Genomic DNA, 25731 nt, shown 5'->3' with positions numbered 1-25731 from the left:
ATATCTCTCAGCATGTGCCCAAGTGATCAGCATGTTTGTGCTCTCACACTTGTTTTTTTCCACTGTTGTCTTCTTCTGTCCCTGCTTTGGTCCCACCAGCAGGCACAGTCCCAGAGGACTGGCAGATAAAAGCCCGTCCTCCACAAATGAAAGGCTCCTCTCCCGAAGAAACAGAGCTGATTGAAAGTGGCAAATAATAAAATGAAAGGCTAGACAACACAGGCTACACCGCCCTTCATGCTGGTTTCTATACCTCGAAACATGCAGCAATCAAAATGCTCTCTTTAGTCACAGGACAAAAAAAGACATCTCCCTCCCACTTCAACTGCTTTCGCTGTTTCTGTATGTTCTTTCTGTGAACGCCAGTAACAATAAATTAGCAGCTGGCTTAATTGGCGTGTCTTGGCAGAGCTCACAAACCTAATCTGTGGTCGATGGAGCAGAGTAAAGAGAAAAGCAGGAAAGAGGAGAAAAAAATATCTGTGTGAGATAGAGAAGAAGGGAGTATGAAATGCAACACCACATCTGCTCTGATCCTTCTACAACTGAAGCGTTGTTGCATTGTCTCTGTCATCTCTGCTCTGCCATTCTGCCTCTATCTCTCTGTCTCCTTCTCTCTCTTTGTCTTGTCTTTGTGACTTGATGTTGGTTATTTGTGTTAGCAGCGGCATGTAGACCCTTCTCTGCTTTTATCCCTGTATGGTGTCCTTTATCTGAACCCAAGTAACTAGAAAAAACTAGCTGGATATGAGGCTTGGTGGAAGGTGCTTCCCATTAGGTGTTTTTATTTGACAATGAGGTATCATACTTGATGTCTTTGGTGTGTGTGTGTGTGTGTCTCTGTGAACACAGTAAATGTTGCTGCATGTATTCCTTTAAATCGTTCCTCTTAGAGCATGAAAGCCTTTTCTGCCGCTTCTTTTACTTTCTCACTGCTCTAGACTCGATTATTGAACCTTTTCTGCGTCTGACCCATTTTTTACTCTACCTCCTCCCTTCTTCTACCCTATCATCTTCAAACACTTTGAGTGTTACATTTTTAACATTCATTTTATTCTGTGTTTCTTAAAAATTAGATCACACTTCTTTGCTGAGCACGCTTCTTGTGCTCATCCCTCTTTTCCACACGTTCCCTTTTAATTGCAGACACCTAATGCTTATTATCTCTCCGTTACTTTATCCTCCTCTGTTTTCTCTCCCTCTGCTTGCCTCCAGGCATTGCTTCGTTCCAGTGCTTGGTGGAGCAGGTCATGTGGAACCCGCGGGGTCCTGACCTGAGTAACTGCACCTCCCCGTGGGTCAACCAGGTGGCCCAGAAGGTGAGACCTAGAGCCGTACCCCCCGGCCTCGGGTCTGTCCCTTTCCTCTGCCCCACTGCCCCATCCATCCTCCCTGTCCACCTCCACACAAACATTAACATATCTCCAAGGCTGGCCTGATTAAAATACAGACTTATTTTAACTGCCCCTGCATTACAAGGCATCTGCTCTTGACACTTAATTACCTAATTCTTTCAGTAATATACTTTAACCACAGCTACATTAAATTATTTTTAATAATCAGGCTTAGGGATTCACACTTTATAAAGTACTCTGCCACTTCAATTTCTCTAATATAGTCTCATATAATTCATTGTACCTCTGCAATAGTTTCACATCATGGTCTCTAGATGACGCACAAGAATTATGGTAACACAAACTGTGTTTTTCTATACACTGTAGTAATTTGATAAATCACGATTTGGATATCCGATTTCAGTTCTTATAAATGTGAATTAAAAGCTGGTTACACGGCTACTTTTCTGTAGGAGAAAACCCTGATTATTTAGACCTGCCTACACTTGATCAGCTTTCTTAAAGGCTTTTTAAGTGTGTTCATGTGCCTGCAAGGAAGAGCAGAATCACAATGAAAAGTAACGTTGTTGGAAGAATCCATTATACCTTTTCCTTTTGGTAAAAATCAATTGCAATAGCAAAGTGGTTGCTAAGAGTGTGATTTGCAAGTAAAACAGCAATAGGGAGAACAAAAAGTTCACTATATATTCTACAAGGTCCCTCCTTGTTTACAATGAGGGGATGATAATAAAGATATTTTTTTTTTGAGGGGGTCTGCGCAAATTTTATTGCCAGACTGGGAGTTTTTTTGTTAGTATTGAGACTAACCCGCTTTGAATATGATGCAACTAATTAAACCAGTATCACCCTTATACCGTCACTGTATGTAAACAGGTATGCTTTTTGTGTGTTCACATGCAGATAAAGAGTGGCGAGAATGCCGCCAACATAGCCGGAGAGCTAGTGAACCACACACGGGGCCGGATCCAGGCTGGAGATGTCAGCTCATCTGTGCGACTGATCGAGCAACTGCTGGACATACTGGATGCCCAGCTTCAGGCCCTGAGGCCTGGAAACAAGGAGTCCGCTGCACGAAACTACAACAAGGTAGGACAAAGTGTAACCACACGCATAAGCACGCACACACAAACCGAAACTTGTGCCTATATTTAATTCAGGCATTAGAAAAGGATGCCGGGGTTAATGCAAATTTTCCCCCCTAGTGCACATGCAAGGACGAGTGAGTTTTTAATTTACTTTTTTTTTTGTTTAGCTGTTTAATTCCATGCTTTGTTTTCTTCCTTCTAGCTCCAGAAGCGAGAGCGGACCTGTCGGGCCTACATTCAGGTAACTTTTCTCTTTTATCTGCCTGCTTTACATGCCTGTGGAGTAGGACTACTCTGTGACTTAGAAAACTGGGGGAAGATAAATCCTTGAGTAGACTAGGTTTGTGGATGAGATTCCTTTGGCTCAGTACTCTGTATTATGATTTATATTGCCTTTGGAATCATTACTTATAGGGTACTTTTTTCAAAGAGCAGTCCAAGTATGTTGGGATAACTCCTCGCAGACTTTGTGTGTTGGTATAGTATTTCCATGCAGTGAAAGCTGATTTGTATTTCAGTTGCTCCTGGTGTACATGTGTTTTGAAATATGGGTTCAGCTAATATGGAAATCATCTGTCTTTGACATAATCTTAGCTTTGTAGGACTGTGATTGAGCCTAAGTGTATAATATTGGCCTTTGCCTCATTGTATCTCACAATAAGGTACAATATCTGTGGCTCTGAGAAAATGTAATTTGTTGATAGCACTGTATGAAAGGCAACAGTTTGTGTTACGACAGCCTTTTGCTCTTTTCCAATATTTGTGCAATATCTCTGGTTCTGAGAAAGCTGTAATCTAATATCATGAAAAAGCCTTGTGTATGCTTCTCTGTAATGATGAAATGCGGTGCTCTGCAGCACACAGTCTTTTGTGTATCTTGACCTGTCTACAGCATTCTGTAATAAAACACCACATCTTCTCATCGCTGTTGGTGCAAGATGAATTTAAAGGCTGCTGTGTAGTATGTAACTGACCATTGTACTGGAAGCTCAGTACTGTTCAAAGAATGAACCAAAAAACACTCTCTATCTTTTTCTATTGTAGCAGATAGATTGCAATCTTATTCTAAATTCATTTTATTAACAGCATTGCTCTTTATTCCACACAGCAGTCAATCCTTCATTTTGAGAGGCCTGAGCATGAGAATTACATGATTCATCAAGCAGGCTACTCCAATAAATTGGATAGCTGATACAACCATCAAAATTGCCATTAAATGAATTGTAAGTGTGAAATAGAAAGGTAATATGTCTGATATAGCACAGTAATAAATGTAGTGCACGGGAGTGTTGAGTTTCTAAGAAATTATAGGTGAATTGTGGTGACTTTGTACTTTAAATTAGTCACGTTATATGGTCTTACTAAACAATCAGGATGGTACAAAAAAAAGGAACTGCCAAGGGCTGGGTGATAAACAAATCTAGAACTAACTGATAATTACTGAATAGTTAATTAATAGCCAAAAGCACTTCCTCCAGAGCGTCTAATGATTAGTTACTGCCGTAGATATTCGGGAATCTACATAAACATTTTTTGAAATTAATTTTCTTAATTTACTTCCCATAATGTGTTATAAATGGCAGCAAAATTAATAACTAATAATTACTACTATTAGGGAAATGTGATTTTTGTATCCCCTCATTTGCAGTAGAATAGAATAGTTGCTTGGAATGCATCTTTACTTCATGATTATCTAACCATTACTAACATTTTTTTGTGTCTCCTCAAGTAAAGTACAGCAAAAATCCCAGTGAACTGCGAAAAAGCTAATAAAATTAAGTTAGAATGAGCTACTAGGTTTCAAATGACATAAGGAGGAGAAAGAATACTAAAAAGATTTTAAAGATTAAAAAATTGTTATTCAGAGCAAATAAATTATAATAAATATTCACATCATAGTTGTGACAGTGTATGAACGCTTCTTAGTTAGTTCCTGATTTGTTTGTTATTCGTTCCTTGTCAGCTACTTTGGATTTGGTGTACCTTGTTGTAAAATGTTCCCAGCAATAGTAATGGATGCTTCACCTCCTTCATGCACCAGGCGGTAGTGCAGACAGTGGACAACTTGTTACGTCCCGAGGCCCTGGAGTCGTGGCAGGACATGAACAGCACAGAGCAAGCCCACACTGCCACCATGCTGCTGGACGTCCTGGAAAAGGGAGCTTTCCTGCTGGCCAACAACATGTATGGCAATCGCTTTTCTGACCGAGCGCCCAGCATTGGTAGGAAAACAGTATTGATGGTGTTAATTATGCTGGATGTATGGATGAACCACAGTTTGTGGAATTACACCTCCAGGTCGTGACTCTAATTTTCTCTTGGGTGTTTTTTTTGCATCTTTGACAAAAGGTTTTCATAAAATGTTGTTGCGTGCTGTGTTTCCACCATCAGATCTCGAGGTGCATGTGCTGAACACGGAGATGGACCTGCAGGACTTGTCCTTTCCACAGAACTATGCCAGTGAAGGCACCATCCAGCTTTCAGCTTCCACTATCAAACAGTACAGTCGGAACGGTCAGCAGCCCTTTCCCCAGCCCATCCTCACCCCGAGGCCGGAAAAATTGTTCTGTACTATAGAGCACTCTTGTGTTCCCATTTGCATTTTCATGCAAGCTTAAAACAATCTGCATGCAGTTGACAAAGTTATTGGTTCATAATAATAGGCTAATCAGATTAACAAAAGTGCTGAGACAATTTCTTTTCTTGATGGTTTCTTAACAGCAGTCTTAATAGAATAGCTGGGGAGGCGTGTAGATTACAATCGGCCCCAGTCTGACAGAGCAATCTCAGCACTCCCTCTCTCCTCTCTTCCCCATTCCATTCTCTCGCTCCGTCTCTTCGCCATCTTATCCCCCTCTCTCATCTCTCTTGTTTCTTACCCCTCTATTCCCACTCCCTCCCCCCTCTGTCATCCCCCTCTCCATCGTTCCCCTTCTCCCTCCATGGCCCTTCATCCCATACCTCTGTTTTCTGTCTCCGCTCGGCTCTGCAGTGGGAACGAGATTAGAATGATTGAAACAAACGCACATGAAATATTCATATGGAATAATAAGAGATCTGAGAGTGCTTGAGGGATGAATGTTCCATTGCCCTCCACATTAAATCTCGCTCACTTCCACGAGTCAAAATGAAACGGTCCTTACCGTCATTCTAACCTTCACTAACTCTCCCTCTCTATCTCCCCCTCGCTCACCCTGTCAGTCACTACTCTCTATCTCCGTCACTCTCACTGCCATTACCATATTTTCCCCCCATTTCTGTATTTTTTTTCCCCCCTTTATCGGTTCGTCTGCATCCCCCTTTTAATATAACTCCCCTTTTTCCCCCCGATTCCTTTTCTTTTTGCTCTTGTTCTCTCTCTTTCATTCCTTTTCTCTTCACCTGTCTTTGTTTCTCTCCCTCAATGTGCAGGACAAGTCAAGGTGGTGTTCATTCTTTATAAAAACTTGGGATCCTTCCTCTCCACTGAGAACGCCACAGTGAAGATGGAAGTGGATGGGCCAAGCCACGATAAGAAGCGCCTGGCGGTCAACTCCCATGTAATTGCTGCGTCCATCAACAAAGAGTCCAGCAGAGTGTTTCTCATTGAGCCAGTGGTCTTCACACTCAAACATCTACAGGTAGCCTAATTCAGTCGCCATCATGTCATTAAGTTTAATTCTGACACACAGACTCAGTTTAACATTTTCCATCATCCTTCTCTTTGTTTTTCTTTTGACGCAGTTGGAGGATTTTTACTCTCCAAATTGCTCCTTCTGGAACTACTCGGAGCGCTCCATGACAGGCCAGTGGTCGTCGCAGGGCTGCAAGTTGCTGGACACCAACAACACACACACCACCTGCTCTTGCAGCCACCTCACAAACTTTGCCGTGCTCATGGCTCACCACGAGCCCGATGTAAGTGAATAAGGGCGTGGCAGACATGCGGTTAAAATGGAAGCCAAGTAATTTATGCAGACGTTCATCTGTGCGAGCATTAGCGTTCGCTCACTCTCAGTCACACACCCTCACACACATGCACACTAATGTACCCTCTCAAGGCTGACAAGCTCTTTGTTTTGAATTTTCTCTTTTCCTTCGTTCACTCCGACATTCAGAGAGGCACATGCTTACAAATTCATGTCCTGCTACTTCTAGCTGACATCCACATGAATTTGAATGTCATGTATTTTTTCAGGACATCTTGTCTCTTGTCTCTACACTTTAGCTGCTTGCATATATTTACAAATATTAAATAAAGCAATTTTGCTTTTTCTCTCCCCTCCCCTCCCCCTGTTCTGTCTATCTATCCCCCTTTTGTTTCTTCCTTTCACTGTTCTCCCATCTGTCTCCCATTCCACTGTCTTGTTCTATATTTTCCACTCTCTATTTGTCTGGTTCTGCTGTGTATCTGTGTCTCCCTGCTCTCTGTTTTTATCCCAATCCCCTCTAAACTCTCAACTCCCCCCATCTTTGTTTACGCAAAACTACCCGGACCTCAGTACCAGGGGAGAATGCATGAACTGATCCTGTTTGTGATCACCTGGGTGGGGATTGTCATCTCCCTAGTGTGTCTAGCCATCTGCATCTCCACTTTCTGCTTCCTGCGGGGCCTGCAGACTGACCGCAACACCATCCACAAGAACCTCTGCATCAACCTCTTCATCGCCGAGTTGCTCTTCCTCATCGGCATCGACAAGACCGAATACCATGTGAGTTTCAAGCCGCATGTTAGGCTGATACCTGCCAAGGTGGTTGGGGTCACTCACCAATTGGGCTTTGCTTGTTTTCTTGGGAGGGAAACACTGCCTCTTTAAAAAGCACTACTCTACATCCCCTCCTTTAGAACTTCTGAAAGTGAATCCCTCAGTTTTTGTATTTTCCAACTTGAGAAAGACATAAAGAGTTATAGCATGATACACATACAAGTGACAACTTTTTTCTTATATTAATAGTGATTGAAACTAAAATTGAGGCAGTCTCTCATTACTTTACTCTATAAAACATTTACTGCACTGAGTACTGAATAACCACTCAATAGTATGCACAGAGCCAATCACCCAGGGGGCAGCTTTTAATTTTTCCTCTGTGATGTCCAAACTTACTTCCCGATAGTGACTCTGTTCTGTCCTCTCTGGTTTTTCAGTCGGTTATATGCCTCCATCTTAACGGTTTCTCCTCCTTCATTTTAATATTTGTATTGCTCTTCCTCTCTTCTCTCTCTACTCTTTGCTCTTGCTGCTGTCCTCAGATTGCCTGTCCCATCTTTGCTGGCCTTCTGCATTTCTTCTTCTTGGCTGCCTTCTCCTGGATGTGTCTGGAGGGTGTGCAACTCTATCTCATGCTGGTGGAGGTCTTTGAGAGCGAGTACTCCCGCAAAAAGTACTACTATCTTTGTGGCTACTGCTTCCCCGCACTGGTGGTGGGCATCTCTGCGGCTATAGACTACAGGAGCTATGGAACCAAGAAAGCGTACGTGTGAAGAGAGGTCTTTTGCACCTGCAGATTGAGAAGTAGGATTATGCTATTCCCCCAGCTGGAAATGTAATATGCAGTGCTGTGTGAACGGCTCTTGCACCTCCCCGTGGACTGGCTTTTCTGAACACACTTAGCCAAAGCCTGATGATTAGCCTTCATAAGATAATCCGTTGAGACAGGGAAATAGTGTGTGTATGCCCGCCTGAGTGTGTGTGTGTGTACGTGTCTGAGTCTGTCTTGGTGTGTGTCTGTGTCTGAGTGTGTGCGTGCGAGCGTGCGTGTGTGCGTGCATGCGTGCGTGGGTGTGTGCTTGCGTGCGTGCGTGCATGCATGTGTGTGTGTTTGTTCGTGAGTTTAGTTATGTGTAATTCTCTCTTCTCCTTTGTGCCACTCCAGATGCTGGCTGCGAGTGGATAACTACTTCATCTGGAGCTTCATTGGACCCGTTTCATTTGTTATTATGGTATTAGCTTTCCTGTCAGACAGTATTAGTCCCCTCTGTGTGTTGATATCACCCAGTCAAACTTAAAATATTCCACCGTGCTTGCTTTATGAGGCTATTAACAGTGCAAATTTAGTATTTTTACTCAAAACAGTCTGTGAAGTTCACTACGTATTTATATGATTCTACCTATCTTGTTTCCTTAGCTCAACCTCATTTTCCTCATGATCACTTTACACAAGATGATCCGCAATTCTTCAGCACTCAAACCTGACTCCAGCCGCCTGGATAACATTAAGTGAGTTCAAATGATTCAATGGGAGTCATACTTGTTTATTTATCAAAAAACATGTGATAAAAGAACCCCTCTGTCGGATGGACTCCAAATTGATTCAGTTTCTCTGTGTAGCAAGTCATTATTTGTAACCATTTTCTCCTCCACTTCCATCAGGTCTTGGGCTCTGGGGGCCATTGCTCTGCTGTTCCTGCTGGGGATGACGTGGGCCTTTGGCCTCCTCTTTATTAATGAGAACACATTAATCATGGCCTATCTCTTCACCACCTTCAACGCCTTCCAGGGCATGTTTATCTTCATCTTCCACTGTGCACTGCAGAAGAAGGTAAGGTCTGTTGTGGAGATGGATGGATGTTCATGTCTGAATAATATTCAGCATGCATGTTCAGAGTGATTTCATTTTTGCCATGCCGTGTGTTAAAAGCCTCGGCTACTCCACATTGAGTCCAGGTGATTGAAACTGTGTTCATTATTAGTGTTTATGAGTGGCTTTAAAACCTGCCCGCTGTGCCTGTGGTGTTATTCCCTTACAGGTTCATAAGGAGTACAGTAAGTGTCTGCGCCACTGCTACTGCTGCAGCCGCACCTCCACCACCAGCTCTCACGGCTCCCTGAAGAACTCAGGACTGCGTGCCAACAACCGCTACTACAGCGGCAGCCAAGCTCGCCATGCAGCAGCCCACCGACAGGTGCAGACAGGACAGACCCTCACACATAAATTATGGCACACAAAGCAGAACACACTTGAAGCAGGCATTGTTTTTCTTTGAACAAATGAAAAGTAAATCTGCCTGTGCAGCAAGATGATTTTCGTGGAAATTAGCTTGTTTTGGTGGAATAAAACAAAATCAAATGACTCTCTCAATACAATCTGACTTTTTTTTTTAACCAGTGTCAAAAAGGGTGTCAAAACAAAATGAATAGCTTTGGAAACAAGGGGCATTTCTTCACATGTCTGGTATATTTTTCCCTGGTACAAACGGTCTTTTATGGAAGATTCTAGAGTACAAAATAAGTGCTCCTGCAGGGGTTTGATAGCTGATCAACACCAGTGACCCTCGGATTACTTTGCAAAGCACTCATATCTACTTACTTAACTTTCTTTCACTTGATCACCTTCTGATTTGTCAATGACAAAAACATGTGCAGCAAGTGAAACACTGTTGTTACAATACATTTTGTTCTCACTGATATATATGCATATATGACGTGTTCATTAGATGTTTCAGTCACATAGCTGGTCTAATCTGCCAGCGTACTGGCCTCTGTTGGGAGGTTTTTACATTTATATTCCCATGCATTACTGGCAGCTCTGTGCTGACCAGACTAGATGACTCATTAATAAAGACATCATTTGAAGTCCATGTTGTATATACAGACACAGGCACCATACAAGACATTGGGAAATTTAGTGTGTGCTGGCATATGTGTGACACGTACTGTACACACACATCGACTTTTACCCCTCACAATCAACAAACAAGCTTGTAATAACACGCATCCGAATAACAATTGTATCAGCTACTGCAATCATGTCTTACACATCTCACATTTATTAGCCCCCCTCATGATAACTTGACATAGCTGTGTGCCTCTTTACCCAACACTCAATCTCTTTGTCTGCCATGTTTGCCTATTGTTCTTCGCGGATTAGAGCGAGCCCCACAGTTTTGATTACAGCAGCCACGCTGAGTTGTAAAGTCTACCATCGTGTTTCTATATTTAACTTGTTGTCTGTTTGCTGCCACTCACTCAGCTTTGCTCCTTCTTCCAGAGTCGGATCCGCAGGATGTGGAACGACACGGTTCGCAAGCAGACAGAATCTTCTTTCATGGCGGGAGATATCAATAGCACCCCGACACTCAACCGGGGTGAGGCCTCTCTCTATCACTGCTCTGCTTCCCCTCCGTTAAGTTATGCACGCTTGAATTCACACAAACACATAAATTCTAGCACACTCACATAGACTCACACAATTGAACACAAAGAAATAAAGCATGTCATTGGAGTGGACAGAGCCAAGGCAAAGCACTGTTATTAAATGTGGACCTGTGACAGTATACAAGATGATGAAATGTATGTTCCCATGCCTAGTGTATTATGGATAACTAATGATTCAGATCGCCTTGCAGCCAGTGTGCTAGCCAGAAAATAGCACTAAGCAGCAGTATAGCTTAAATTGGATAACATACGGTTTAAGGCTGGTTGGTGGGTTTCAGATTGTAGTGCTGTGGCAGCCGCTGGTCAGTGAAAGCACTTATATATGGTGCTCAAACACTATGTTATGTAAATATGTGTGTGGGTGGGTCTCAATAAATTCCTGGTACTGTAATTAAGCAGATATACACGTATTGCTGAATTATGAGTAAATAAAGTCAGTAATACCTTTTTAACTTAAATAAAGAGCTACAGTAGTGCAGACCACATCATAGATCACATCTATCATAGGTTATAATTCCTTTTCGACTATGTATAACCAGCTTGTTCATCATCGATATCACAGTATATTTTGTCATTACCAAACCAGAAATATTTTCTGTTTCTCCTACTAATATAGGTTTGATTCCTGTTTTGTGAAAATGTTTTGATTTTTTTCCACATACATTAGAAAAGTAGTATTTATATCACAGAATTGCATGTGTCATAATACCATCATACAGTAATAGAAAAATATTGTAATAGCTGTGAGTTGGCCTGCTCATTGCCAGCCCATTTGAACTCTGTCTTCTCAGCCTTTTTATGGTTACATCCTGGGATCGATTACATCCATCTCTCAGTGACGCATGCTGTCCTCATCGACCTACCCACAGCACATGAAAAGCGCACCAGCAATTATTTAAGAATTCAAAAATGTGTGTTTAGTCAATGATTGTCTCAGCCTCAGCAACTGGTGGCGTCATCGCTGCAGCCATCAGTAACACAGAGACGATCAAGGTTGGCTCAGATTCCGGATTGGAAGGGGGGGGAGGGGGGGGGGGGTGTTGATGATGACAACAGAGGCAGTTGCTAAATCAGCCGTCACTCTCTATGCTAATTTCATCCATTTTGTTTTTAATGAACTGATTACCGTGTGAGCGAACAGGGGGTAATTATTCTAATTGAGTAGAGTGACAGGAGCAAGGCAGGGGGTGAGGAAGAGGGTGCACAGAGTGAGCTGCATGGATGAGAGTGTGTGTGAGTGGTCTGGCAATCCGGTCTCTTTTTGGGTCTTTTTCGTCACGACAGAGCAATCACCATGGCTGTTGGAGAAACACAATGTGGATCATTTCATGTTGTGCTGTCAAAAACAAACAACTGTGCTGTGAAGCCTTTATTTTCTGTGCTTCTGAGAAAAGTTTGTCAGTTGGCACAAAGTAAAAGACGAAGGGCAGCAAGAAAGTGAGGGAGAGAAAAAAGCGTGCGAGAGAGAGAGAGATAGGCACTATCATGAAGGAGTAATTAAGGAGGCCAAATCTGGAGAAGATATGCTGTGTCGTTATCACTGGCATTTAAAATCTCTTTGATTTCTCCACTTCACTTCTTTATAAACCATAATCTCTTCCTGACCATAATTAATGTGTCCAAAAGACACACACACAAACACACACACAGACTCCCTTGATTCCCCTTGCCCTACTTTCTCTCCTCACTTAAAGCTAGTTTCTTTAATTGTCTACGGGATTCTCCTGTGAGGTACAGACAGACAGCTAATCCCAACTAATTTGGTGTTGGTAAAAACATTCTGGCACATGGAACTGCGAAAATGTGGTTGAGTCAAGACACAGCAGAAAGAGCCAGCGAATACAGGGAGAGGGGTTTGTGTGGCATGCCAGAAAGATGGACAGGGGAAGTGTAAGAGGAGGGAGAATGACAAATAAATAGCTGTGAGTGAGTGCACATTTTATTTTTTCAAGAATTCCCTGCTCCCTTGCTGTGTGATGAACGGTAGGCGTGAGACCTTGCACTTTGCCTTGGACTATTCTCCGTCATGCTGTCCTATTTTTAATTTTATGGCATTTCTGTTTGAGTTGCCTCAGGCTGGAGCCATACATAGGCATTATACAACATTCTGTGTGCCATTTCTTTGAATTATATGTGTCTTGTAGTGGTATTCACAATGCACTGGGAAGTTAACTGTGTTTCAATGGCTGCACCCCTAGACTACATAATGACATGCATTACTGTTCTACCGCATCTGACTACATTGTCAGAAGCCAAAAGAAAAATAATATTAATGGCAATGCTCCAAACAGTACCTTTCCCCTGCAATTGTATTTTTACTCAAAGGTTACAATCAGCAGTCATAAACATTGAGGAGAACACTGTGAAAAACATTACTCCATAAAGCACCGGCATAACAAAAAAATAACCCCATCTGAATAAACAGTAAAAAAAAATTATGATTCCTGACGTTGTTACTGAGTCTGGAAATGTGAATTAGACCTATTGTGTTACACCTATTGTGTACGATTGTTACACCTATTGTGTGCAGTGTTTCTGCTTGTGATTGCTCTGCATACATTTGAGGCAAAGATAAAAGCCTATTTATGATTCTGTTTATTTTTGCAGCGACCATGGGCAACCACCTTCTGACGAACCCAGTGTTACAGACTCGGACTGGTACCTCTCCTTACAACACTCTGCTGGCTGAGAGCTTCACCCCACCCTCACCTGGTGTCTTCAACTCTACCGGTTAGCTCCTCATAAACACTCCTGTCTGTGTGCAGTCTTGTCAGCATGGTGTGTGTGTATATGCAGTATATGCACTCAGCTTGCTGTCCTTTTGTCCGTTACCCGCTGTCAGTAGTTTGACGTGTTATCCACAAACTTACTACTGTATGTGATTGCTAGTGTGGGTGTGGGTGTGGGTGTGTGGGTGTGTTGGTTTGTGTGTGTGTGTGTGTGTGTGTGTGTGTGTGTGTGTGTGTGTGTGTGAGCCTGTTGTTTTTTCAGACCTTGTAGCTGTCAGACGGATTCACTAGGCTGAGCAGAACAGAGCCAAACAGTGCCTGCAGCCTAACCAGCCATCTGGTCATATCTTAAATCTTCATAATAACAGCCACAAATTGATTTTGAAGTTTAGCTACAGCTGTGACTTCTAGAAATCTTACGGACAGTTTTCCCATTCTCGGGCAGAAATAGTATTCATCTTAAATCATGATGGCCGTAGAAAGGATCAGACAGCTGGGTGTCCAGGGACAATTCATCTTGGTGTAGGTTGGTCAAGTCAAGTCAAGTTTATTTCATCCATAAAAATGGAAATTACAGTGCTCAAAACCACCATCACACCCATAAAAACTAGAGAATAAATACAATACAACAAATACAATACAACATAATACTATACATAAATACAATTTAAAAAAATAAAGTAAAAGTGTGGGCAGTTTGTGTGTTGTTGTGCTTCTATTTCAGAGTCTCTTTAAACAGCCCAACAGCTGTTTTACCACATTGCTGCATTGCCACACCCCTTTCTGAATGCATATAACTGCTGAATTAGACATGTTCTGGAAATTTCCCCACTACAGTAACTATAATCACTTGGTAAGGGAGAACTATGACTGCGTGTAGCTCGTTGAGTGTGCACCGGCAGAGTATCAGGCCCAGTGTCGGAGGACTGAAATTTAAGGCGGCGTTACTGTTAAATATTTTAAAGCCTCTCCGCACAATACATCAAGTCTGATGGCCACAGGCCTGGCAGCCAAGACATTTTTAGAAGAGAGTGGGAGAGGAAGCAGGGAGAGCATTTCATTAGAATGTCTAATTACCCACACCGCCACCAAAGAACGTTGATTAAAGTCACACTACGCATTGAAATTTAAAAAATGAACCCACTTCTTACTTTTTGACTGTCTGTGGGTTTTGCTTTGTGATGGTTATTTGGGAGTAAAACCACAAGATCTGTGGTGTGTTGAAGGAAAGTAGTAAAATGAACGTCCCTGCTACTGTACAAGGTTTTGTATGACTTATGTATGTAGTATGTACTGTATGTATGTATGTTTGTATGTATCCAGGTATTGCTGACAGCTGTAAATATATATTTTTTTGTGGCTTAGATGTAGATGTTGGAGGGATATGGTGTCAAACTAACTGGAGCAAGTCTGCATAAATCAGAGTTAATGTGACTGTGCATGTGTTTGTGTGTGTGGTAAGAGTTGGAGGGTTTCATGTTGAGCTGGAGAGAGACAGAGAGAAAAGTTGCCGATGGACAAGGATATTTTTATTCTGTTAATGGTTCCCTTTTGAAATGTCTTAAAAACTCATACATCAAGTTAATGTTGCACCATTAAAAAAGTGTACGGAGAGAAAGAAAGTACTGACTAGTGTCTTTCATTTTTTCACTCCACATAACTTTCTCTGGGACGCCTAGGAACCTTCCGTGACCCAAGTAAGTGTAATTCACCTCAGTTCGCACACTTTTACTATCAAATATAATTCTTTATTTATTTTTCTCTTACTGACACTTGAATCTGACTGTATGATAATAATGCCAAAACCCTCCTTCTCCTGTCTCTCTTCTATTTGTGTTTGGGTCCAGAGAGCACGTTATCAAAGGCCCGCGACCCCTGTGGAATGGAAACCCTGCCCTTGAATGGTAACTTCAACAACAGCTACTCCCTGCGCACTGGCCCAGGGGTTGTAAGTGGGGGCAGCTGTGACTTCCTTGGTGGTGGGGGCAAAGACAGTCCCCCGCCCCTCTTCAATCCCCGTGGCTCAGAGACACTGGCAGGCGGAGGCATCCGGCGAAACCTCTCTGATGCTGCGGCCTTCGAGAAAATGATCATCTCTGAGCTTGTGCACAACAACCTAAGAGGTGGTGTTGGAGGAGGAAATGGAGGAGGTGATGTAGCAGACAGGGTGTGCGGCAGCCTGGCCAGGGGACGTCCTCACGGTGGGGTTGGTCGGGGGACATCGGGTGCCGGGCCAGAGCCATGTATGGATGAAGGCGAAGACTTTCTTAGAGAAGGGCGGCAACGCACCCCACAGGATGTGGAGCTGCTTTACAAAGCTCTGGAGGAGCCCCTGCTGTTGCAGCGAGCCCAGTCGGTCCTCTACCAAAGCGATCCAGAGGAGTCAGAGAGCTACACGGCCGACCTCACCGAGAGCCTGGGCCACAGCGGCCACAGTGGCCAGAATGCTGGTGGGCAGGCTGGCAACAGAGCGCCAGACTCCCCTGCTCGTGACTCCCTGTACACCAGCATCACCAACCTGCGAGACTCACCTTACCCTGACAGCAGTCCTGAGCCCCTGGAGGTGGTCCCCCGTACGGCCCAGCCCCCTGAGGAGCTGTACTACAGCTCCGGGAGGCCCGCCCTGGGCTCTCGTGGGGCCCCCATGCAGACCTTCTACCAGGCCCCGCCCAGAAGACCGAGTGGGGAAGGACACCAGGCTCAGGAGCCTGTTCACAATGAGGGAGACGGACAGATGCAGCTGGTCACCAGCCTGTGACTGGAGCCTGAAGGAGGAAGTTGGGGACTAATATGATGGCCAAAGCCGCCTCCTTGCCCGCCTCGTTCTCGCGTCTCTCCACTTTCTGCTTGTTTGGTTGCCTTTCTTTCTCTTGACTTTTATTTAACTACTGTAACAGATGAGCAAACAGAGTGACCTTCAGGTGGAGTCGTGCCTGACTCTGCAGAATCAGCCTTTCTCTCTAACCCTTCCCCGTCTTATGCAGTTGAGTGATAAGGTTTTTTTTCCGAGCATTCATCGGCTCCCTGCAAACCCCAGTCCTCCCCATTTTCTTTGGTACCCTAAGGCCAAGTCAAGCACTCTGAATGTACCGATCTACCCCCTTTACCTTCAGATATTTCAAAACTTTGAAACTTTGTTAAAGTTTTTTTATGTAATATCTCTTTAGACCTCCGGAGATGGGAATATCATTTTATATTTGATCTCATTTCCCTTTCGTACCATCTATAGGTCTTTTTTGAGTCATCATGTGATTGGAGTAGTTAGCTGTGGAGACAGGGAATATAGTTCACTATTATTACCTAAAAAATGTCTCACAGAAAGCTCTTCATTGTTGCCAAAAATATCTTTTATTGAGCCAGAACAGAAACTAGAACATTTACACACAGACACACACACACACACACACTCACACACACACACACACATGCTCACTCATCCAGAAGTGCTCATTACTGAACATCAAGAGTGAAAACAGTACTCCATCTAAGTAAAAGGAAACAAGAGCTTTTGTTCCAAGCAGACAGTGGGAGCTGATTCAGAGTAGTTGCCTTCATTTCCTCTTGCTGTGAATCAACGACTATGTACAGAAGTGGAGTAGAGGCAGAGACGAAGACTGACGAGGTGCTGCACCACCCCTCCAGAGCAGGAAACCTGCATCCATAAGACTGGCCAATCCTCTCCACTCTTCTCTCGGGTGGTTTGCTTTAGGCATTTGAAAAGTTAAATGACTGCCTTGCTAAGTTTTGAAAGGAGTCTTCAATTTGTTGACTTTGGGTCTGCATCCTCTGGGGGCTGCAGGAGTGGATATATGTCACCCCCTACCCTTGTACTTTGCTGATAGAGCCCAGCCAGTTGAAGTGGACTTGTTTTCCCTGTGTGGTTGTGACAAACAAGACTGTAAACACCGCAAACGCACTGGTCGGCCAATTGGTATAAGCGTGTACATAGGAACCACACATGAATCTACTTTATTCCTACTATGTAAATAGAGATACCAGATGATCAAAAGCAACAAAAAGTAACAAATACTATGAAACATGACTTCTTGTACTGCAACAAACCAACAAAAGAAAAAAATAAAATGTTTTGGAGTTTGTGAACTGAATGATAAACTCTATCTCTTTCCCCCATGGCTTGATCCCTCGCTCTCGCTCTTCTGTGCCATCCAGTGAAAAATCTTTAGCAATCCAATGGAGAGAGAAAGGCAAAGAGAGAGACAGATTTTAATGTGTAGTAGATTTTATTTATCTAAATGGAAAACGGAACAAAAAAAATCCTGGCACAATTTGTATGTAATATAATCCGTAACATGTTGTTAATGTTTGACCTTTGACTTTCCCAGGGTGGAATTGCCAAAAGCAGCGGGGCGGACGGGAGGCAAGCTAGATAGATGTCGTCAAATGTCATACTGTGCCTCACAGGCACGATAAAGCATTGTGGCTGAACAACAGCATCCATAAAGTGATTCGGTTTGCTCTTGTATTACTTGGAAGATATAACCAGATTACATACTTTTAACAACATGGGTTTTAGCATGTATGATGACATTTGTTTTTAATATCAGAAAATATTGCATTCTGCTGTTTCTTAAAAGATAGTTTCAGCATAACTCCTGAGCCTAATGTGACAGTCCATTCATTTCCTGTGTGCATGTGTTTGCGTGCATGTGTGTAAGTATGATATCTGGGTGGCTGGTTGTGTGTGTTCAGTATCAAGTGTGCGTGCGTGCGTGCATGTGTGTGACGTGTACCAGACTTATGTATGTGCGCGCACATTTGAAAGGCTATTTTTTCTGACATGTTTTGAATGCACAGCAGACAAGGGGAATACTCATCTCAGAGAGCTGCCATTACTTCTCTGCCTCAAATGGAAGTTGCTCATTCCGTGGTGTTCAGGTACAAGGAGGACAGGAAAAATAAGACCGCCTGGGGGGATTGCGAGATAACCATATACCACTAAAATGACATACAGGGTTGACTGATTGGGAGGAACATGTTTCCAATATGCCACCTTATGCAAGCGATACATTTGAGAAATTAGCTGTCAAGAGAGAGCTGCTCATGAGGCTCCTTTCATCCAGCTAAAATCTGTCTGACCTTTAAAAAAAAAAACGAGTTCGCCTTCTTCTACGCTGTATTTATAGGTATTTGTTATGGTTTATTTATCAGTTTTTATGTGTGCTTTTGGAATATTTATTCACATTGATTTATTCATGCCATTGTTATTTTTATTTTTTTGACTGTCTCCCTCGTAAACCTGCGCCAAGCGAACAAGTGCGATATGTGGGAAGAACGTGAGCAGAAAATAAATGCATCCACTGCAGTGTGACATTTGGCTATAGAGATTGGCTGTCCGACTTCAAAGAGAACCCAAAGGACAGCTTTTAGCTGTGGCTTCTGGGGCTGACAGAGAGAGAGGGTTAAAGACAGATAAGGGAGAGGGATTACAAGGATTTGGCACCATTTATTCTTGTTATTCAAATCACTGCTGTAAGTAACATTGTACGGGCCATGGAGCGAGATGAGGCTCAGAAAGAAGGCACTAGTATAATCACTTGAGCCATAGGGGGTTAACACGTGCAATATTGCTTTGATGGTACATGACTTCGCAGCTGAACCAGGGAGCTGTCTGTGTTTACAAATGAAAAGACAATATGCACATGTATTCTGCTCTGCTGCGGTGCTGGACAATATGAAGCACGGATCTCACGGCTCGGTGGCGGGGCACCGTACCGAGGCCGCGCTCACTGGTCATCTGAGGACAACTGAATGTATTTTAACAAGCATGCCTGAAGATAAAACAATTCACTCCAGGGTGGACGTGTTAATGGGAAACACAAGGCGGCCATCATCATCATCTTTATCCCCCATCACTCTCATCACCATCATCATTAACTCCATCCCTCCCTCATTGTATTTGACATAATCTGCTGATGCTGATCTCTACTGTTCAGCTGGGACCTGCCCCGGGGGAGAAACACTGTTTAAATAGGCTGTCCCCATGAGAGGAGGAATGTGCGTCACCTTGGGCCTGCTTCTCGCTTTTCCAGCACCTCCTACCTCCTTTTTTTCCCCTCCCTTTCCCCCATCTCATCCACATTTTAATATCAATCTCAATGGACACCATTAGTGCAGCACTTTTTTGAGAGTGTTAATTTGTTTTGTCAAAAGCTTTGTTTATCCCAGATTAATATCTCAATAAACAGAGGAGTGCTGTACTGTTGTAAATGATAATGATTATACAGTAGAAAACCCACAGCCCATGCTGTTGGACAGAGGCTCACACATAGGAGTTTCTCAACCATTCAGAGCCCTCCAAACCTGTGATTACAGTAATAACACAGTGGGTACTAATTTACAACACGCCCTCACTCTTTTCTTCTCGCTTTCTGTCTCCGTGTCAGCAAATGTTTAACAGAATTCCCATTTTTATACTAGCAACGCTGGCATGCATATGCTCCAATGGAAAAGTGTTAAGTTGTTTTAAAGGTGGGACGCCCAACCTTTGACACAGTGCTGTCTCACCCCTGCAGCTTAGTGTTAGTGGAGAGTGAGCTGTGGCATTGTTCAGTCTATCATTAGACAGCGGAAGTCCCAGGAGACCTACGGTCTGTTTACTTGCAGTTGACCCTTTCACACACAGAGCTATTTTTTTTTTTCAACCAGTGACTCGTGTGGTCCATATCAGACGAGGAGGGCGGATGGGAGGGAGGTAGTGGTTTGTGAGTTCAACAGCAGCAGGAGGTCATTATGTCTGCAAAGACGGGCCCAAGAGGGGACAGAGCTGTGACAACATCTGCAGAGATGTCACAAATCCATAGTTCCTTCATAGAGAGAGAGGATGGCAGGTGAGGGGAGTTTGCGGTGAGGCTGTGCAGGGCTGGATCTGGAGATAAGGAGATACATGTTTCAGACTGCTTTCTGTGGTGGTTAGCAGTCCCGAGGTTATCACCTTATTGTTTAAATGTTCAAGCTGGCATGTCAGATCTCAAGTTTGTTCATTGAATAAAACAAATATGCCTGTAGAGAAAGAAAGATGTTGTTATTGTTGTTTGGTCTAATGGATGCTTCCTTTAAAAAAAATGTGAAAATGAATCCACTGCCGCATCAGCCGATTAAAGCGAGATTTTTTGAGTGCTAACAAATGCGACAGATTTTCCTATACAGATTTATAAAAAGCAAATGTAAACAATGATAAAGTAGTACTATTTTGTTATTGGTCTCTTGTTACATGTCCACGTGACTACTGAATACAGTACTCATAGAGTAGTTTTAAGAATATGTAGAGGGGATGAGGATTGTGCTGTTTCTCTTTTTTGTTAAACATGTGTCCATGAAGTTGTGCCAGAAATTCCGGCCATCTTTGATGCACAGGGTGGGACCAGTATCAGAGGAGCTTTTGTGTAAGATGGGCTTCTCCATGGAGACCCCAAGGTCCCAAACAAACATATCTTTTGACACACATACATGTATACAATACACATCTTTAGTCAGGTTACGTAGTTTTATACACTGAAGTGGAGACGTACATGTATGTGCGGTATACTTGTTAACATTTATACACATACAGCCGGAGCAGGCTGAATCTGTAGGCATGTTTTTTTCTTTTTTCTTTCTTCTCCTCCAGTGGTTGTGCTGTCTATGAGAGTGGAGAAGGGCTGAACTGTGCCTGCATGTACCTGTCCATGACTAGGGATCTCCATCCCTTTATCTCCCATGGGACAGGCTAGAAAATGCTGCCCAAGATTATCTGAGTCAGTCATCAAAGGTAGAATAGCTGGCTATAGCAGGTGTGAATGGGACATTCTGAGTATCAGCCAAAGGCTGCATTAATCGGGTCAGTACAGTAGAACCTGGTCAGTATTGAACATCCCTGAAATGCTTAAATCTATTGGAATAAATTATTGGGTGCTAGTGGGTTTACGGAACAGGCTGTAGGCATTGGTAGATACAGTGGGTACTGACATTGTGCCATGTGGGGTTCTACATATAGCACCATTTCCAGAGCTTTCAGTGAATTTTCTATGAAATAAATTATTTATGATGTACCACTGAGACAGTTGTAAACTGAACACCTTTATACTGTTTCTATTTTCTTTGAGGAATAATGTTAATTTGTTTTTTATTTTATTTTATTTCACACAATCATGCTTTGACAGCTGTCTGGGCCCAACGGGATGATTTTCTGTGAGTGTTTGCGTCATCGCAGGTCGGAGCGACCTTGTATCAGCACATATTAATAAAAAACTATTGAAATTATACAATGTTCATGCTTCAGGTTTCTCTGGGAATGTCTTAAAGGGGGCTCAATTTTGTGTGTGTGTGTGTGTGTGTGTGTGTGTGTGTGTGGAGTGTACACTTATGTGCAGCCTTTTTGCTTGTGTGCGTATGCATATGCCAGTGTGAGAAAACCATAACAACGGCAAACAGAAATTATTAAAAAGTCTCTCTCTCTGTGTTCCATATGCACATGAACTTCAATATACTGTCCTTGTGATTCGAACTGGAAATGAAAATACCTATAATATCTTTAAGCACTAATACAGTGTTTATGTTTTATTCATGGGCAGTCCTGCAGGTTACTACAGCATTGTGCTGCTCATCTGTGTACTATAGGAAGCAGGGGACTGAATCCAAGCAACTCGGCCCCTTCCTGAGTCAGCTCGCCTTTGAACCACACAATGTATGCATATGCAGATTTGACCGGTTGGTTTGGATGATGATTCTGTCAAATACTGGTCCGTGTCCGAAGAGTATTACACAAGGTTATCAAAGACATGCAAAAAGCAAGCTGTCTGTTTAGGAGACAAAACCAAACAGTGTTTGGATGGGGGACTAGTAAGAGCTTTATGCACCGGGGAGGATGAAAGGACTGGTTCCATACTAATATGGATGTAGCAAAGCTTTGTTTCACTACAGTAACCCCGAGTCAGTATTACCGGGACCAGCTACAGTGATGCTTTGAACCATCTCATGTGTATCTGGATGTACATGCAGACCTCTGGGCATAATTGCTCAGCTGGATTCATTTTTACAAAGCATCAGTCAAGGTTAATTAATCATACGGTCTGGTGATATCCCCGATGTAATCTTTTAATAACTGCCGTGTGAGTACATCTTACTGATTTTTGAATGCAGTACTGTTTGCTTGCAGCAGTCTGTCGCTACAGCAGCAGATAACTGTGGGCGACCTTTAGTACACTCCTGAGTAAGCATAATCCTTGTGATGAACTAGAGATCCGTTAGGGACAACACAACTAAGTGTCTGGGTTATTGCAGCCCCTCTAGCTTTCCTTAAGCCTTCTTATCCCTGATGCTGTGTGATCAGTGAGTTTTGTTCCTGACTGCTCATAATACCTTTCACAGTGGAGCGTGATTGGTAACTAATTAGCCGAGATAAAATTATTATTTCCATCAGAGCATGGAGGATTCATCCATAATTACGGCCCCGCCCATACTGTACGCTGTACATGTATGACTGCAAGTGATGAGTCACCCTCTATGCCCATCCACCCATCTATCCAGCCCCTGCCTTGCCGCTGATGTCCCCTCAGTGAAACTCCCTGAGAGGGAAAGCTCAGGGGCCTTGACCATTCAGTCACCCTTTTTTCACTGGTAGTACAGTAACACTTTCATACAGTGACAAACCAAACATGAGCAACAAAGCCTCTAACCCCTGATACACTCTCCTCTTAGTACTCAGTCCATCTTTGAGGTAAAAAAGGGGGCTTTTTCAAGGTCACTGCACATTTAGGGAAGCTGAAAATAGAATCAGACATTGATTAACCGCAACTCTCAGCAGATCCCAAGAGATAGAGAAAAGAGAATTCAGCCTGTACCACGGTGTGTTTGTGTGTAACTGTAATTACTACCATACATCAAGCTACGGGGGCTACAGATCTTTTAAGTACTGTAACATATAATGTTATGATTAGAAGGTGATGTGTAAGATACTTACTGTTCCTTTATTGGCTTTTTTAATAAATCAGAGTGCTATGCTAGTAAATACAGAAATCAACCAGAATAAAAGATGCATTTATTGTTTTGCAATACAAAAGTTAGAAGAGGTGTAATTATGTTGCTAATGTACCTCAGTGTTGTAGGACTCGTGAATATTTACTGCCCCCTTGTGGTATAAAGTTGATACTCCAAGTGCAGCGTTGCCTTCAACAGTTAAATATGAAAATAATAAAAACCAAGCAGTAAAGACCAGGGTGAAAGTAAAAATTTATTTAAAACTCATAACAATAATTCCTCATTTTCAATATTCTTATTGTATTTAATATTATTTATATTTAATTTGATTAATTTGAAACCAAAAGCAATGCAACCGCATACTTAAAAGCAGAAAATAAAAAGTGTAAGATCTTTGAATTTGCAAATGTAAATGGTGATAAAAAAAAAAACATGTTGCTTGTTGATTATGCAGCGATGATGAAGAAAAAGCATGCTTCCTTAACTGATTGGATAAATAAGAGCTTACAACTCAAATAGAAAAAACATACGGTATATGTGTTGCATTTATGTCATACATTATCTCATTTAAATTACACATTCTAATGAGGTATAATATAATAGCAAATATTTGATATAATATACAGTGTATGTTGAGTTTATAAATATTATGTATATTTATATTTATTCAATATACTTAGTAGTATAAATACATTTATATTAAGTTTTCTCAAAGCTGAGTATGTGGTACCTTTTCTGACATGTTTTCAGTCCACCCCTCCTTTTGTCAAGCCATGCATTTAATATTCTCAGTAAGAAACCACCCAGTCATTGTGTTTTGTAAAAATGATAAGATAATGTTTATCTAAACACAATTACCTAAATGAATATGTTGTCTGATTGACTGAGCATATATCAACGAATAGACTTAAAGTGACACAAAGATAACACCAGTTTCCACCTGGATTGTCTAATTTTTCTGTTAAAAAAAACATGTCATCAAAATGATTTAAAATGTTTGTAATAACAGCACATAGGGCTTGTAGAGAATATATCTTCCAACATTGTGTGAGAGAGAGAGCAAAGCATCATGTGATGAAAATTATTATTTCAACAACTTGATCCTAAAGGAGTTGCCAGTAAATGTACCACATAGCCTGACTGTGAAAATACTTTATGTTGTATATATAACATAGACTAAAATTACTATTATTATCATTATTATTATTATTATTATTATTATTATTATTTTATGTATAATTCATCATGTTGGGCGTTGACTCCACGTCAGTGTCCTGCAGAAAGCAATACAATTGCCAAATCAAAGAAAATAAAAATTGCATTGTAAAATTTAAATAAACATATAATAAAGCATAAATAGAAAGCTTTCTACTTACGGGTGCAAAGCACTTGCTGACCTAGTCCGGGCCAAAACCGCGCCTGTTCACCAAAGCTACGGCTTCACCTGTCATGTCAAAATGTTGGATGGCAGCTCTGGAGACAGAAACAACAAGGAATAGAGACATGAGCCTCTGCACAGAAACAGCAAAGCTTGGTTAATGCTCACTTTCCAAGCAGCAGACGTCAGAAGTTGTGAAGTTCAGATTGGCCCTTCAGATTTGGGATGGATGTGGAAGGTGGGGGGAGCAGTTCATAAAGTTACTCCTGACAGCTGTCCAAACAGTACCAATTAGCAAAATAAAACAAGGAGACTGGAAATTGGAAAGCGACAGATATTTCTCTTTGGGCTCTGTTATGACTGCAGAGTGACAGAGAGCAGCGGCCGTCTCACCTCTCATTCATCAGCGGCATTTGCTCTTCATTCCCATGATCTTCAGGACCACGATCATTAGAAATCCCTCCATTGTGCATTTCCCTGATCCTGGAGAAGAATTCACAGCCAGTATCAGTTGAGCATAGAAAAACCTAAGGGTGAGTGCTTCAGGTCATTATGTTTTTGTTTTTACAATATAGTTGTTTATAACTAAATCTTTTTGAAAAATCTGTGCTGCTTATTTTCATCTCACCTGCACATTTATAGTTCCTCTTTCTAGCTTTTATCATGTTTTATTACTTTGGATTGCTTTTCTCACTTTGTTTTCATAATTTTGCAAACATTGTGCAACCTGTGGGTTCCTGTAAAATACTTACAGGCTATACATTCACGTATACATACATACATATACACACACACGCATATATATACATCCATACATAAAACATACACACACATGTACGCACACGCACACGCACACGCACACGCACACGCACACACACACACACACAAAAGTATATGTATATACAGGCCGAAATTTTGGAACCAACTTCTCATTCAATGCGTTTCCTTTCTTTTCATGACTATTTACATCGTAGATTATCACTGAAGGCCTTAAAACTATGAATGAACACATGTGGAATTATGTACTTAACAAAAAAGTGTGAAATAACTGAAAACATGTCTAATATTCTAGTT

The 25731-nt window shown here is 42.1% G+C and overlaps 1 protein-coding gene and 1 long non-coding RNA gene across 4 annotated transcripts in view; one reads left to right on the top strand and one right to left on the bottom strand.

Annotated features, from left to right (window-relative positions):
• Nucleotides 1-21563, top strand: part of adgrl1a (adhesion G protein-coupled receptor L1a) — a 101735-nt gene extending 80172 nt beyond the window's left edge. For 2 of the 3 annotated variants that reach the window (XM_034893123.1, XM_034893121.1), the window contains exons 9-25: nt 1216-1319; nt 2256-2441; nt 2643-2681; nt 4482-4662; nt 4832-4954; nt 5852-6060; nt 6164-6337; nt 6922-7131; nt 7671-7891; nt 8294-8360; nt 8546-8637; nt 8791-8959; nt 9168-9323; nt 10409-10505; nt 13183-13305; nt 14984-15001; nt 15152-21563. In XM_034893123.1, the coding sequence (XP_034749014.1) occupies nt 1216-1319; nt 2256-2441; nt 2643-2681; nt 4482-4662; nt 4832-4954; nt 5852-6060; nt 6164-6337; nt 6922-7131; nt 7671-7891; nt 8294-8360; nt 8546-8637; nt 8791-8959; nt 9168-9323; nt 10409-10505; nt 13183-13305; nt 14984-15001; nt 15152-16062 (3080 nt within the window). In that variant the 3' untranslated portion in view covers nt 16063-21563. The remainder of the gene's footprint in view (nt 1-1215; nt 1320-2255; nt 2442-2642; nt 2682-4481; nt 4663-4831; nt 4955-5851; nt 6061-6163; nt 6338-6921; nt 7132-7670; nt 7892-8293; nt 8361-8545; nt 8638-8790; nt 8960-9167; nt 9324-10408; nt 10506-13182; nt 13306-14983; nt 15002-15151) is intronic. The other variant, XM_034893122.1, reaches the window with a different exon arrangement.
• Nucleotides 21564-24109: 2546 nt separating this feature from the next.
• LOC117957448 lies at nt 24110-25444 on the bottom strand. Its single transcript, XR_004659515.1, has 3 exons — nt 25051-25444; nt 24652-24752; nt 24110-24553 (listed from the first exon to the last, which is right to left on the bottom strand). It is a non-coding gene; the product is annotated as an uncharacterized LOC117957448 (long non-coding RNA).
• Nucleotides 25445-25731: the final 287 nt, after the last annotated feature.

This window comes from Etheostoma cragini, chromosome 15, assembly GCF_013103735.1.
Source record: "Etheostoma cragini isolate CJK2018 chromosome 15, CSU_Ecrag_1.0, whole genome shotgun sequence".
Taxonomy (NCBI): domain Eukaryota; kingdom Metazoa; phylum Chordata; class Actinopteri; order Perciformes; family Percidae; genus Etheostoma; species Etheostoma cragini.
Note: the sequence above shows the minus strand (reverse complement) of the source record. Positions and strands in the feature narration are given on the sequence as shown.